Source organism: Micropterus dolomieu, linkage group LG04 (assembly GCF_021292245.1).
Source record: "Micropterus dolomieu isolate WLL.071019.BEF.003 ecotype Adirondacks linkage group LG04, ASM2129224v1, whole genome shotgun sequence".
In the NCBI taxonomy this organism is placed as follows: Eukaryota; Metazoa; Chordata; class Actinopteri; order Centrarchiformes; family Centrarchidae; genus Micropterus; species Micropterus dolomieu.
The window spans coordinates 25,178,604-25,193,768 of NC_060153.1; the positions used below are offsets into that span (position 1 = coordinate 25,178,604).

The 15,165-nt window shown below is 41.0% G+C and overlaps 2 protein-coding genes across 6 annotated transcripts in view; one reads left to right on the forward strand and one right to left on the reverse strand.

The window, feature by feature from the left end:
* dok7b (docking protein 7b) overlaps nt 1–11,536 on the forward strand; it is a 24,227-nt gene extending 12,691 nt beyond the window's left edge. For 2 of the 5 annotated variants that reach the window (XM_046046820.1, XM_046046824.1), the window contains exons 7-13: nt 2,672–2,782; nt 3,409–4,304; nt 7,750–7,821; nt 8,221–8,260; nt 8,810–8,962; nt 9,082–9,306; nt 10,242–11,536. In XM_046046820.1, the coding sequence (XP_045902776.1) occupies nt 2,672–2,782; nt 3,409–4,304; nt 7,750–7,821; nt 8,221–8,260; nt 8,810–8,962; nt 9,082–9,306; nt 10,242–10,378 (1,634 nt within the window). In that variant the 3' untranslated portion in view covers nt 10,379–11,536. The remainder of the gene's footprint in view (nt 1–2,671; nt 2,783–3,408; nt 4,305–7,749; nt 7,822–8,220; nt 8,261–8,809; nt 8,963–9,081; nt 9,307–10,241) is intronic. The other 3 variants (XM_046046822.1, XM_046046825.1, XM_046046823.1) reach the window with 2 other exon arrangements.
* The window catches only part of lrpap1 (low density lipoprotein receptor-related protein associated protein 1), a 26,414-nt gene continuing 21,036 nt past the window's right edge, over nt 9,788–15,165 (reverse strand). Inside the window, exons 6-8 of the mRNA XM_046046826.1 lie at nt 13,763–13,845; nt 13,047–13,223; nt 9,788–12,312 (exon numbers count right to left, since the gene is read on the reverse strand). Coding sequence (XP_045902782.1) covers nt 12,244–12,312; nt 13,047–13,223; nt 13,763–13,845 — 329 coding nt within the window. The 3' untranslated portion in view covers nt 9,788–12,243. The remainder of the gene's footprint in view (nt 12,313–13,046; nt 13,224–13,762; nt 13,846–15,165) is intronic.

A 15,165-nucleotide genomic window follows, 5' to 3' on the forward strand; every position in this document is an offset into this window, starting at 1 on the left:
CCTAAACCCACCTACTTCTCTACCTACCTGCCTAAACCCACCTACTTCTCTACCTACTTACCTAAACCCACCTACTTCTACCTACCTACCTGCCTAAACCCACCTACTTCTCTACCTACCTGCCTAAACCCACCTACTTCTCTACCTACCTACCTAAACCCACCTACTTCTCTACCTACCTGCCTAAACCCACCTACTTCTCTACCTACCTGCCTAAACCCACCTACTTCTCTACCTACCTGCCTAAACCCACCTACTTCTCTACCTACCTGCCTAAACCCACCTACTTCTCTACCTACCTGCCTAAACCCACCTACTTCTCTACCTACCTACCTAAGCAATTACACTGAGCACTGAGCAGACCCAGCTGATTCTGATTTTCTATCAACTTTGAAAGAGGGTTCATTGTTGGGGTACGGATGGCAGGAGCTTCAATTACAGACTGCTCAACTGGCTAGTGTTTCAAAAGGAACAGTGACTAAAGTGACATATTCATTTAGATCTATGGGAACGACGAACGAAATTAAGGTCCACAGTGCACATTTTATGACCGCAATGCTCATGCATTAGTGCAATATGTTGGGGAAAACAGAAGAGCAACTTAATGCAGGACGTGATCAGACTGTCAGCAAGAACAGTGAGAGCAGAAGAATTGAGAGGGATATTATAGCACGGTTGCAGTGCAGAAAGCCCTCATTACAAAGATGAATGCACATTTAAGAGTTCAATGGTGCAGAAACCAAATGCACTGGTCTACAGAGATGTGGAAAAAATTGTTATAGTCAGATGAGTCATCCTTCACCATATTCTCCACGAGTGGGCGAGTGCATGTGTGGCGAACATCAAGAGAATGGTACAGGCCTGAATGCTTTACCCCTACAGTGAACCCAGTTGATCTCCACCACCACCATCATCAAAACACCAAATGAGGGAAGATCTTTTGAAAAAATGGTTTTAAATCCCTCCAGCAGAGTTTTAGAGAGTCAATGCCAAGGCAGCACGTGGTGGCCCAACACCGTACTACAACAATGTTGGTTTTTACTTTAATTTGTTATATATATATATATATATATATATATATATATATGATACACTGATTACACTGCCCAACAGGATATGAAGTAGTTAAAATTAACATATGATAATGTTACACTGACAGAAGTATTCTGCTGGGTCAAAAAGCGTTGGGTCAGAATCAATCCAGTTTTTGGAAGATGGGGAAAAAACTGAAAATGTCCAAAGTTAAACTTCACCCTCCCTGCAACATTTACTCAGCCACCCTGTGTTAGTCTGCTCTAAGGCCCACTGTAACCCTACGACACTTGGTGCTGTGAAGCAGCTATAATTAGCGTAAACTAGCAACGTTGGCATATGTTAGCCAACACTTCACATAGCGTAGTGGAGAAACTTGGCATCTGCACATCAGAGTTAGCTGCTGCAGTCCAGAGGCAGAGAACCAGGGGTTAGGTTGTTGACACCCTGACCCACTGCAGCATGTGCACACTGACACACACACACACACACACACACACACACACAGATACACACTATCTATATATAGCAAGCTTTAAGTGTGTAATTGGCAGGGTTTTACACTAAATTGATGTTCCACCAGATAGTCAAGGCGCCTATAACCTCCTCTGGGAGATGTTAAATTTACAAGTGGGTGTAACAGTTGGAGACACACTCACTCACACTGTCTTAAATAGGAGGCTGATGCATACAGTAGCACAGGTTTTTTGAGATGTACATTTCCGAAAGACATTCTAGCACACGGAAATATGTTTTCATACCTCATGCATTCTTTTTAAATGTAGTGGACCGACCATGTCCTTGAAATAAAAATCTATCCAGCTTTTTATCTTCATACATACCACTGGAATTGCAGTGGTTCATTCGCTCCAAAGACTAGTTGGGTTACAGCCAAAGTGACAGTGTTGTTACTTAGAGCATGTACAAAGAATATTGTTATGCTGTAAGTTGTAATGCATTTTTTATGATAGATATTTAGTTGAGTTTATATCTCAGTGTGTATATCATAAGTTTGGTTAAGAGAAGTTCTGCTTTTACTTCAATAATTTCCAACCCTCTCAGCTCACAGCTGCATTGCATAGCCTCTAGGGTAAACATTGTCTTATCTGTAGTGTTTGCTGCAGAAAGAAGTTATTTCATTGTGTTATACAACACAAGGACGCATTAGATTGCTCTGTTTTCTGCATATACCATTTTATTCTTATTTACTGTTAATATATAAATAAAAATATTGTAAGATTTGTTAAACTCAAGGCAGGGGTAAGCATCATGATGTTATTGTGACATGGTGAGATGAAAAGCAGTCACAGCACAAGGAGGAAGAGAGACCCTCAAATTGCAGTAAGGATTTGAGTTCTCAGCTTTACTTTGAAACTTTTATTTTGAAATGTGACAAAAAGTGGACGTTTGGACAAAATGGACATTTTAATACAATGGAAAGTCGAGAATAGAGTTTTAAAAAAACCTTTTTCTTACGGATTCAGATAAGATGATTGACATTGAAAATGTGTTTTAATGTCATCAGCTGTGTGCATAAACCCACGTCTTGCCTTAATATTCTTTGCTTACACACTCTGAAAGTCTTGTGTTTTTGTGCTCTTTTTGTGTTTGTCCATGTGTGCATGTACTATATAAACAGCAGATCCCAACGCTGACCCAGTGTTAGCAGAGGAACGGATCAACCAGGAGGCATCCGAGCTGGAGAAAAGACTCAGCATGTTGTCTCACTGCAGCCTAGCGAGCAGCACAGGTACGCTGTTCTATTAAAAAGACCTTAGGTTGTACAGTATACCCAATGTGTAACTCCTGAACCCTGTGTAATATATCAGAGGGACAGTATGCATCATATTTAGACCTTCCCATCTTTATGTAGTTTGTCATGATGTCATGAATCTCTTACTCGCCATTGCACCTTGTAGCTCGGGCTGGCTGGCCTTCTGTCCACACAAAGGCTTAATCACCGGTCTATATTTATGAGGCCATCTTGGGAAAGTTTTGTCATAATTACGTGTGTGCGTTAGTCAGAAATGTGAAGCTCAATGTAGTCAGAGGTCCCATGATTCATTTTTGCTGACTACCTCTAAATCTCAAAGTTTGGAAAAGAAACTTAATGATTTCTGCATAGAAACACCTGCAAAAGACTTGAACTGTTTCAAATAACAACACTTAAATGAAAACAGATTTCACAGGGCCATAATATCCTTTCTCCAGAGCATAAGTAAAGACATGATTTATATATTAATTGTGTGTGTATGAGTGAATGTTTGTGTGTGTGTGTGTGTGTGTGTGTGTGTGCACACAGATTGGTTAATAAATCACTTCACAGATTGGTTAATAAATCACTTCATGAGGATCTAATGACTTTAAAATCTTCAGCTTCCACCTACAGCTGCAGCACATGTGTTGCTGGGGACGACCAAAGCAGCATCTCCAGTTCCTCCTCCAGCCAATCAGATGCGAGCTATGGAAGCAGACTTCCATTTTGGGTGGAGCCGATAGCTAGACCCCACCTCTCCAACGAGACAGTGTCAAACCCCTCTACTCTGAAGTCTTTGACCAGTTCAGATGACCGGCTTTATGCTGCTGTGATGGGAAGCTCCGGGACACGTCCATCCTCCGCCCAGCTCCATCCTCGTGGTCTCCATGACAGCGGGCGGCAGAGCTCATTAGACAGTGGGATTGGGATAGCGACAGGCAGTCAGTCATCTTACTCAGGGAGCTTCTCCTCATACACGGGGAGTCTGGACACAACCAGCCAGGGAGGGGGGGAGGAGTTTGGTTCCTTGGCCAGCCTACCTGCTCCTCCTGCTCCTTCTTCAATGCCTTCTCTTCCTCCCTCCACTCCTCCTTCTGCCTTTCAGTCCACAGTAATCCCAGAGCACAGTTCTACTACCTCCTCCTCCCCTTGTGCCTGCAGGTCTAGCTCTTGTGCATCTTGGAGGCACAGTGAGGAGTATCATATCCCCAGTCTGCTCAGACTGCGTTATGACACCCCCAGGAGTCTGCTCCAGACCCTGTCCCTGAGGGAGCCCTCTGCCCGAGAAGGCCCACCTGAGCTGGGCAGGGACAGCAGGAGTAGTGGAATAGATGGAGGGGATAGTCAGAGACAAAGGTTGAGCAACAGCCCCACGGGACCCAGGGCTCAATGTCGGGCCATGATGCAGCGCTCGCATTCCTGGGGCAGTGAGAAAGCGCCCTCTGTGGACAGGGAGGGGACTTCCACACCCACAGCCCTGCTGGTGCCTGGAGAATTGCTCAGTGGAGGGACGCAGGTACTGGCAGTCTCACTCTTTCAATACATCAATAAACCAGTCAACCAATCAACCAACTAAGTAGAATATAGCATATCTGTAGGAGTGTCATCAGAAAATGGATTACTTTTGAGTCAGGCCTTTTGAGTCACCTTTGAAATTAAAATGCCTGTTCAGAAATGAGAAATTATAGATATTTCACACATGCTGTATAAGCAGGACCAGAGAACGTAATCACCCTGAGGAGATTTGGTTAATCACATTATAATTAAGTACAATCCAAGAATAAACAGATTTTCATCATCATGTAATTGAAGCTCAGCTCTATAGAGAAATCCTGACTTCAAGTTCTCTTTGGGAGTTTTGTTTGCCTGCTAACATTTGCATCAAGAATGGAGTCTTTATGAAATTAAACTAAATGTTTGCAAATCATCATGCTAATGATATTCTCCAGCTCTTGGGTTTGCTTCAACAGATTCTAATCTCTCTTTAATGTCTCCTTAAAATTCCTGCTTGCATTTATTAAGCCCACCGTGGTATTTTTATTATTCTTGTGCTCATAAATGGGGTCTTATGTAACTGTCCCTTGTGCTAATAGGCTGGGATGAGCTCCTCTGTGCAATTTTGGTTTGGATGTTAAGGGATGAGCAAAGAGGCAGGATAAGTACAAGTGATATCACTGAAGTTACCAACCTGCTGTCACAGATGTTTACGTATATTGGGGTCGAGGCACTTCAAAGAGACACTGCACCAAGCAACAAAGTTCAAGACTTAGCTCATATTCTACAGTAATAAATTTAGGTTCTGTTCTCTCTAGTATGCTAGATTTGTTTGATCTTGGGAACAATTTTACTTTCAAAATGGAGAAAAGAAGCCATCACCTTAAGGTCCCGTCTTAGGTATTACATAATGAAGTCAAGCTTCAAAATGACATCAAACAGAGCAAACATGTCCCTGTCATATAGTTTTCATTTACATGCAGTTCACAGTTGTACCTCCCAAGCTCTAAATACATAGGAAGCTCTGCATATGCCAGCGGCTCTGTGAGGCTGTACGTAGGCTACTTGAGCTAAATGCTAACAGCAGCATCATGCTCACAATGACAATGCCAACATGCTCATGTTTAGATAGTATAATGTTTACATGTACCATCCTCTTAGTTTAGCAGTCTATGATTAGCACCAGACACAACGTACAGCTGAGGCTGATGGGAATGTCATTAGTTCTCCTTGGCAAAGTACTTTTTATTTTATCTGATCATGGCGCGAGATGAAAAGTTAAGGGATCACCATACTCAGTGGGATTCATCCTCCAGGCACCATGGATATTTGTACCAAATTTCATGGTAATCCTTCCAGTAGTTGTTGAGATAGGCCTGTTTCAGGATGGAGCTAGGTGGTGGACCAACCAACCAACAACTGCCATCTCTAGAGCTACGCCGCTAGCATGGCTAAATTCAATTCATTCTTTATTGTCCCACCAAGGGAAATCTGATTTGTAATAGGGTTAAAAAATAGAAACACAAGCAAACATAAATGAGACATGAACAAAAACAAGAACAGCAGTTACCGTGTGCAACATCTATTTGTTCGTCTAAAAATACTCTAAAAGTTGACATGGTAGCCTCAACTCTGAAAATATACCAACACAGAAAGCAATCTGGAATTTAAAATAATCGAATTTACCTAGGATAAGTAATAAAAGCAAAGGAAACAACAGAAATAAAGTACAGGATCTAGTACTACAACCTCCAAACACATCAGTTAACTCCATCAGTAGCATAATGTCTATATCAAATACTACATTTAGACTTAACTTTACACAGCCTTACATGTGTCTTCAATAAAGTTCTTGGCAATCTTGCAGTAACTAAAAAACTGAAAAACACTTCACTATACAATAGCACTTAAAAAACCAATTTGTTGAGGCTTGAAATGGTGATGTTGATTCAACTACATGATAATTTTTAAGGCCATAGGTTGGAGTTGATTAGCAAACTGGCCATTAAGTGTCTTTTAGTCAGTCTAGGTAAGGCTCTTCTTTTTCTAATGCAGTCTTCCTTTGTTTGGCCTTTTTGCCATTGCCTTGTTATGTAACTTTGCAGTGTTTGCAACTAATGCACCAGTAGTTCAAGCAGCAATTATCTGGCCTCTTGACATACACACTGTTACTTGCTCTTGAACTTTATGACTCACTTGGGTGGCTGCCTTTGTGATTTACAGTAGTCAATGACTTAAAGGCTTGTGGAGAAGTTGAAAGCACAGTGCTTGCCACGGGAGCAGAAAAGCAGGAAAACAGATACCTGAACATTATAATTTCCTTATAATACACTTGCTATTCTGTGATTCAAACTAAGGATCACTGACAGCTTTCTTTTTAAGAGAGTGTTTTGTGGTTACTCCCATCCTGCCATCACAGCATGCCTCCTCAGAGTTTTCCATGTGGGCAGTTTGGTCTCCAGTCCAAGTGACTTTGCATGTCTTCGGTCTGAAAACCACAGGGCATGGAAACATGAGTGAGAAGATTCTAACACCAGACAAAAGGGACAGAGAGCCAAAGCCATGTCCTTCTCACTGTGAGGCGACAGTGCCAGCTGCTGAATATGGGAAAACAATAAAGTGGGTTAGTAAATTAGGTGTGGCTAAAGCCGGTGTTGTTTTTTCTTTGATACTTTTGTCTGAAACCGCAAAAGCCCTCAGAAGGGACTTCTCCACAGTGTCTAATTAATTTTCTGAAGGCTTGTGAAAGGCACTTCCCCTCTTGTAGCAGGAAAATTATCATCAGAGCAGGAGAGGAGGCAGCATGTCTTGTGATTGCTGACAGCTTGTGTAGGAGTATGTGTGTTCATTATACATCATGTGTATGCCGGAGAGAGAGAGGGAGAGAGAGACCACAAGGGGGCTGAGAAAGTTAACAAGTAGTGATGAAACCAACAGAAACCCGCGGAGAGGAGAATCCTGTGGTATGAAACGCAAATGAGTTTTCTTTATTCATCATTCCTTGACTCTGAAGCGTCAGCGGTTCAATGTTGCAAAAAACTGCACATCCTTCATGCCGGGTAATGAGACGATGTCTGATTCCACAAGTTGTATTACGCCCCTGGAAACAAAACCGTTATGACAGATAATATTCCTGAAGCTGGAGCCTGCTGTGAAAATGGTAAATTGGGACACACTGTCAGAGATTTCTCATGTCTGAGGCAGTCAGCCTTTTGTCTCTTGTCTGCCACCTCCAAAGATGTCAGTTCTGTATCACCGTTTTTCTTCACCTCATGCCCCTTTTCCTTCTTCTTTCTCCAAATCAGTCCTTTTCGAAGCCTCTCTCCCCACAGCTGCTTACAATAATCTCTCCTTACCATAACTCATTTGTCACTGGTTTGAAAATGAAGCAAGTAGCATTGTTGGATGTTGCAGTGAAAAACAATTAACCCTGCCTCGGTGATAACCTCTTATGTCTCCCAACTCAGTGCAATCATGGTTTGGACAACTACATTCGTCCAGAGCAGTGGCGGTGGACGAGGAACAGAAGCTTTGCTCAGGTAAGATTTTATCTGCCTTTTTTATATCCGACTCTTATAGAGCCATAAAAGCTTTTGTATGCTTAAAGCAAGCAACTTAACATTTGAAAGAACACCCTTTCCTCTTCCAAATGAATTGTTCAATTCATAAGCAATAAAATACACCCTTGCTCATTTCAACACAATCAGCGGTCTGATACAATCCAAGCGGTCTAATTGGTCTGGAATGATCAGTATTAAGTAAGATGCTGACTCGTGCCGTTATCCTGTGATTACCGCCTTAAATCAATGACAGATGCATCAAACAAGCTTATGTCTTAAAACAGATACACTGTAAATAGGCTCTATACAGTTTAGACAATTCCAGAGTGCCTAAAAGATTAAATCTTTGAAATAATGTTTTTGTCATTTATTTTCTAGGTTTTGCCATCAGGCCCGCCATCTGCTGCAGACGCACAAGGTGTGTTTGTGAATGCAATTAGTGTGTTTGGATCAGTGGTGGAAAGTAACTTAGTGCAGTTACTCTTCTACTGTACTTAAGTAGCAATACGATTTTGAGGTGTTTGTACTTTGAGTATTTCCATTTTATGTTAGTTTATACTTCTACTACACTACATTTCATAGGTACTACATGTATATGGTAATTTAAACTACCCAACAGCATAAAAGAAGTTGTTAAAATAAGCTCCACCTTGACAACATCAAAATGCTGCTAACATGTTTATGCATCAGTAATAAATATATTATTATATACACTGCTGACAGGGACCATTTTTCTGCACAAGTGCTTTTACTTTTGATACTTAAGCTAATACATACTTTACCTAAGATTGTAAATAAAGAACTCCCCTGTAATGGGAGTATTTTCACATTGTTGTATTGTTACTTTTACTTAAAGTAAATGATCGGAATACTTCCACCGCTGGTCTAACTGTGTCGCTGTAGTCATGTGAGCTAAAGTGAGACGGTATCAGTATAAAACAAAAATGTGCTAAAAATGTGCTCCCAGATCTTCCTCTTTGTGTGAGGGAGGAACATGATGACATTGGGGATGTTGGTGACACTGTGGCAGGTCTGAAGAGGTCGGTGCCCTCTCTCCCACCCTCTGCCCCTCCACCTCTGCCTGTAGCATTGAGCATGCATAGGCCAACATCAGACTGTGGTAAGAAAATTAACAAATTTATGATGAGTGAATTGTCATGTCTGATGTTTTCCATATGTAACTCACTTCATTGGGTGGGAAACCAGTTTAACAGATCTCCTTTTGGATTTTTCCTTCAGGTATGTTCCTACCTACCCATGAAGCTTCTCCGTTTGTGTCCCCGGACAGTGGGCTCTATAGTGACAGCAGTGTTACTTATGTTAACATCCCAATTAGCCCCCTGCCAGCCAAAACTACCAGAGAGCTCCTCTACACAGAGCTGGACTTGCAGGAGCCCGGCTCAGCTTCAGTCTCCAATCCGTACAGTGCTGTCAGAGGTAACACTTTGCAGCTCTGCAGACCCAGTAAGAACACCTTAAATGGACATTTCAGATCTCTAAATATCTTTTCCTGCTGCTGCTTTCTTTTCTATCTGGCTTCTGTGGGAATGGTACCCATAAGCCTAATGCAGCATCATTAGAAATTAGCAAACAGAGCATTATAGTTTATGGCACACTGTTTATAGGTTAATTAAGGGTCGTAAACAAAAGCAGGGCTTAGGAAAACAGAACTGTAATATGAAAACAGTGTTCTGATGCTTTGTCAACACTGTTAAATTTGGCCAAAATGTCACCTGTCTTTCTTACGCATGTGCTGGTTGATTTGTTAACTATTCTACTAGTATGTGTACAGTTTGATACAATTTTAAAGCTTTTTTAATGCATTTGTTTGGTTGAGAGCTTATTGACCTGCTTACCTTTACTTCTCTGAATGTATTGGCTATATTTTAAAGTATATGGAAATATTGTTTTTATAAAGTAGGGACAGATCACAAGAGTGAAAGAATGGGGAGAAACAATTTATTCATCTAAAACAAGACACATGAATTAGATTTTTAGTGCTAATTCAGAGCCTAATCTATGTGGTAAAATCAGACATTTATGGATTGTGAAAATAGAGCAACCGTGACATAAAGCAATTTCCAACAAACTACATGTATGAAAATTCTCGGGTGGCATATTAAAGAGAACATCTTAAGGTAATTTATGCATTTTTACAATCAGATGAAATCAGCGGTATACAGTTACATTCCAGCACTAAGAAAATTTTTGTACAAACAGTGTATGGTTCAGGTTAATACAGGGTCCAAGTAACTGAACAATGCATATCAGGGATTGACAGGTCACTGCACATTTTTCCTGCATGTGACAATTTTAAGAATTAAAAGAACACATGCCACAAAGTAGAAACATTAAATGTTTTCTCTTTTCTCCCCTTTAACCACTGATTTCCCGACCAGAAGAGGGCTCCATCAGGTACGCCCACCTCGACATCACTGCCATGGAAACAGCACAGAGAGTGGGGGCGGAGCATGTTCAGGGCAGGGAGGACAGACTGACTCAGCTGGAGAGCAGGCGGCGAGGGCCACCAAACTGACTCTGCAACGCCCAAATCGATGACACTTAAAAGTTTTTTTCTGTTGTATTGCTGTTTCTCTCTGAATAAGCTAAAACGCTCAACTGCAGCTGATCATCATACCAATCACTGTTGTACTTAAACACACCCACAATTGTGCCAGTGTACAGAAATTCCCACCAACAATCCATTCCACTAAGAATAAGAAGAAAACAGGAAATGTCTGGGAAGTCTCTTATGCAGCTGCCATCTTGGATGCATTTTGTGTTCGGTTAGTGTTGTAATTTCTCATACTTGTACTTAAATCAGCGCGGTCCTGCATTTCTCTTGGCTGCATGGCACTTATGTCTGCTGAGGTCTGCCTCTTTTTAGATTATTTTCAGGATGATTATTGCATTGGTATAAATTACCTTAATTATGAGGGAATGGCAACAAAACGAATATTATAAATGGGATTTATAGATAGATAGTTATAGATTTCGTACTGTTTGGGCGTGACTCCATTTGTTGTTACCTCTCTAACCAAGAGGTCACAAACTTATCTAAATTTAAATAATGTATCACAGGGTTGAAGCAGAATATGATAACACAATGAGATCACGTCCCCCTCATCGGACTGACCCCTTACAATCAACAGTTAAAGAGTCCCAGCTTGCTTGGCTATCATTCCGCATCAGAGCTTAAAAGCATTTGATTGAAATAAACAGCTTAGAGTTATACCTTGGGTGCAAATTACATTAATCCGGGCCCATGTGACCCATGCAGGACAGGACTGAGTAGTCAGCCAGCCAGTGACATCATTCATCACAGTAATCAATGTCTCTGCTTCTGCTCTGTGAAATGGCTGGAATTGACGAATGGAAACTGTTCCAATTTCTCACCTCCCTCTTGATATCATAAGGACAAATTGTCCAGTATTTGATGCCAATTTATTTTTATGGTGGCGGTTCCCCACCGGTGTGTTAGAAAGACCTGACCTTTTACCTAGAATAGCCTGTTAATGTCACTACAGGGACTGCTTTCCTCTACAGGGCTTGTAAATAGTAACTGCTTTTATTTATGCCAAGACAATATGATATTAAACTATATTTTTAAAATATTACTGTTTGTATGTTGTTGGCAACATTGAATATTAAAGATTGCTGTTACATTTTCATGTTTCAGTGCTTCTTACCTAAATCTGCAAGTCTTCTTTTTATATGAATTAGACAACCGCAGTAACATTACAATATTTCAGCAGTTACTGCATTAGTAACAGCTTATCTGATGTAGCATGCATTATTTGCACAGCTAATGACAGACAGGTGTGGATAAATTGTCTTGCCACCATTGTGCCAATATTCCTACAGGATAAAGTACAGTCTGTGGCTGTTCCCAGGACCCGAACCATTCCTCAGCAGCTAAACTACATCAATCTAGTTAAGAAGAACTGCAGCTGTCCATCTTTCACATACCGCCCCACAAAACTTGGCTTTCTTGGGAGTGCTGACACATTTTCAGCCAGACATTTCTTCTACACCTACCTGCCATTAGTCGTACAAATAAATGCTGCTAGAGAGTACCAGCATGTATGTAAACCATTCAATTATTCATTTTCATTCCACTTGAACAGTTAGTCATAACATTAAGTGTAGCTGGTTCAGAAAAAAAAATCTCTCATATGTATATTATGTACAAGCAATTCATTCATTCAGCAATTTCTAAACAAATCAACAACTAATAATACTAGAAAAGTAGAAAACACTGATTTCCTTGTTTTTTTTTTTTGTTTTTTTTTTTTTACAGTAGTTGAAGGGGAATGTGGAAAAGTAGCATACGATCCACGTGGTTGTAGGAGAGATTATTTCAGTTCATTCAACCTTCACTGACATCCTGATCCGAGCCTCTCAGAGCTCATTGTGCTCGAGTCCCTGACGAGAGATCTTGTTGGACAAGTCCTGCAAATGTTTCTTCATCTGAAATCAGATGATAAAAGACATGCATGTGACCAGTTAACAGCAAGACAAATTCAAAGACATAATGTGTGAATACCGAATGATACTTAAGGATGCTATATTTTAACCTAAACCTTGAGCCCCATCCCAAAATGTAATAAACATCTGACACATTTATCAGTCAGAATGTACTTTGAAACAGTTGAAACATTAGCTGGTATACCAAATAATACATTAGCAGCTGTACCACTGTCTTTGTTGAACATGTCTGAAATTCAAGCATCAAAAACTAATTATGGACATTCCCATTACAAATTATGCTTAAGAACTGATCTCTGATTAACATGCACGTTTGATATCATGCATGTCTTTCTTATGATGACCACAATGATATTTCTAACAGGATAACCATATATTTTCCTTGTATAGGTTTGATCAGAACCAATCTTTCTGGAGCTCTTGAGCAGTTTCCAACAGCTCTCGTGTTTATTACCAAAAACTGTTGTGTTGCAACTCCTGAAATAAGAGACTCTACTCTTCTACGATAGGAAGACAGGTGTCGTTAACCTTTGTCCTCTATTTCTGTGTAACTGCATTTTCTCAGCGATATAGCAATGTTCTATTCCTCGCCCATTTTGCATCATCATTAGTTTCTACTGCAGGTGCACAGTCAGCCATTGGACAGTAGCTTTGCATTGTTTGATGGCACAATGTAGAGCAAGAGCTAACAGACTACCTTTTTTACCCCTGCTTACCTTGTAGCCCATCTCCCTGGTCTTCTCAGCGAGTGTGTTGTACTTTTCCTGGTTCCTCTTGATGTGCTCCTTGTCTCCTGAAGCTTCCACGTGTCGCAGCTTTTGGTGAGAAAGCTCCAGCTGCTCCTGGTAATGGCTGTGCTTCTCCACCTTGGTCTCAAAGTGACGAAGCTCCTCCTAAGATAACGGGGAAAGGAAAGGAGGGCAGCAAACACAGAGGGGTCTATGAACAGTTCACCTTCATTTACATGCACAGCTGCACAGGGGAGCTGATATGCATCTGAACTCTGACTAGAGAGGAAATGTCACAGAGAAAACTTTAGCTGCGTTTCACTGCAATAAATCTGATCTTAAAGCAAGATATCTTAAAAACATTTTTTTAAATTGAGTTGATCTCTGCTTATGGGACAAAGGGTGAAAGGAGTACAATGAGAGATAGGAGAGTGGAATACTTGTGCATCTCAAATGTGTAATGCACAATGTGATCATAATAATGTGCACTCTAGGCTTCATGGCTAACCATACACAAGTAGTACTTAGCTACAAAGTACACTGCAGAAGTTTATACACCAAAAGAGCACATAATTTAAAAGTTTCTAGTCTTATTCTAAGCGTTACACTGTAGAAAACATAGAGAAAACAAAAGGTAATCTCTCGAAAATAAGTGGTGAAAGCAGAAGTGTCTCCAGAACTGTCACAAGTGATGTAAGAGCTACCTTGAGAGAGTCCAGCTCATCTTCGCTGAGGTTGGCTCTCTTGGCAGCCTCCCACAGTTCAATCACACGGGGCTCCCGAAACTCTACAGAGGAAGAAGCCATAGACAGGAAGATGAAGAGGTAAACAGGCCAAGGAGACAGTTTGGAGCCTACACACTCAAGAGGGAGGGAGCTTTGAAGAGTCACAGCATTTATTTTAGAAGATGCAATCACAACAACGAGCTACCCTACTTACTCAGTTGCAGGTGCACGCGCACGCACACATGCACGCACAGAAAGAGAAAACGGTTTGCATTCACACCTCAGCTTGAGGTGCTGTCACAGATTTCTCTTCACTCCAAAACTCCCTAAGTGCTACAAAAATTGGGCCAGATAATGTTTTTAACACACTAAAATTAGCTTTGTTAAACGTTAGGTCTTTGGCAGGAAAAACATTTTTAATCAATGATTTTATAATCACTCATAATCTTAATTTCATGTTTTTAACTGAAACTTGGTTGGACCAAGATAAGAGTGCAGCTGTCCTTATCGAGTCTATCCCTCCCAACTTCAGTTTTATGAGTGAAGCTAGAGTGCATAAGAAAGGAGGTGGTGTTGCCATTTTGTTTAATGATTCCCTCCAATGCAAAAAGATGTCTTATGGGAATTTGCTTCTTTTGAATATCTGTCTCTTCAGCTGAATTCCTCTTCTCGAGCTATTTTTCTAAATATCTACAGGCCCCCTAAATACTGTGCAAAATTTTTTGATGACTTTGGTGAACTGCTGTCTACAGTGGGGGAAATAAGTATTTGACCCCTTGCTGATTTTGCAGGTTTGCCCACTTACAAAGAATGCAACAATCTACAATTTTAATCATATGTACATTCTAACAGTGAAAGACAGAATCCCAAAGAAAATTAAAGAAAATCACATCATATGAATTTATAAAAATTGATAACCATCTGATGAGGAAAAACAAGTATTTGACCCCCTGGACAAACAGCAAGTATTCTGGCTCCTACAAGCCAGTTAGTCTTTCTTTAAGACACAGCCCCAATCCCAACCAATTATCTACATCAAATACACCTGCCTCACCTCGTTACCTGTATAAAAGACACCTGTCAACACCCAAACAACCAGCATCCAACATCACCACCATGGGCAAGACCAAAGAGCTTTCTACGGACATCAGGGACAAGATTGTTGATCTGCACAAGGCTGGGATGGGCTACAAGAGAATCGGAAAGCAACTTGGAGAGAAAAGATCAACTGTCGGTGCAGTTATCAGGAAATGGAAGAAGCACCACACCACCGCCAACCTCCCTCGGTCTGGGCCTCCACACAAGATCTCGCCTCGTGGGGTGTCCCTGATCATGCGAACGGTGAGGAATCATCCCAAAACCACAAGGGGGGAACTGATGAA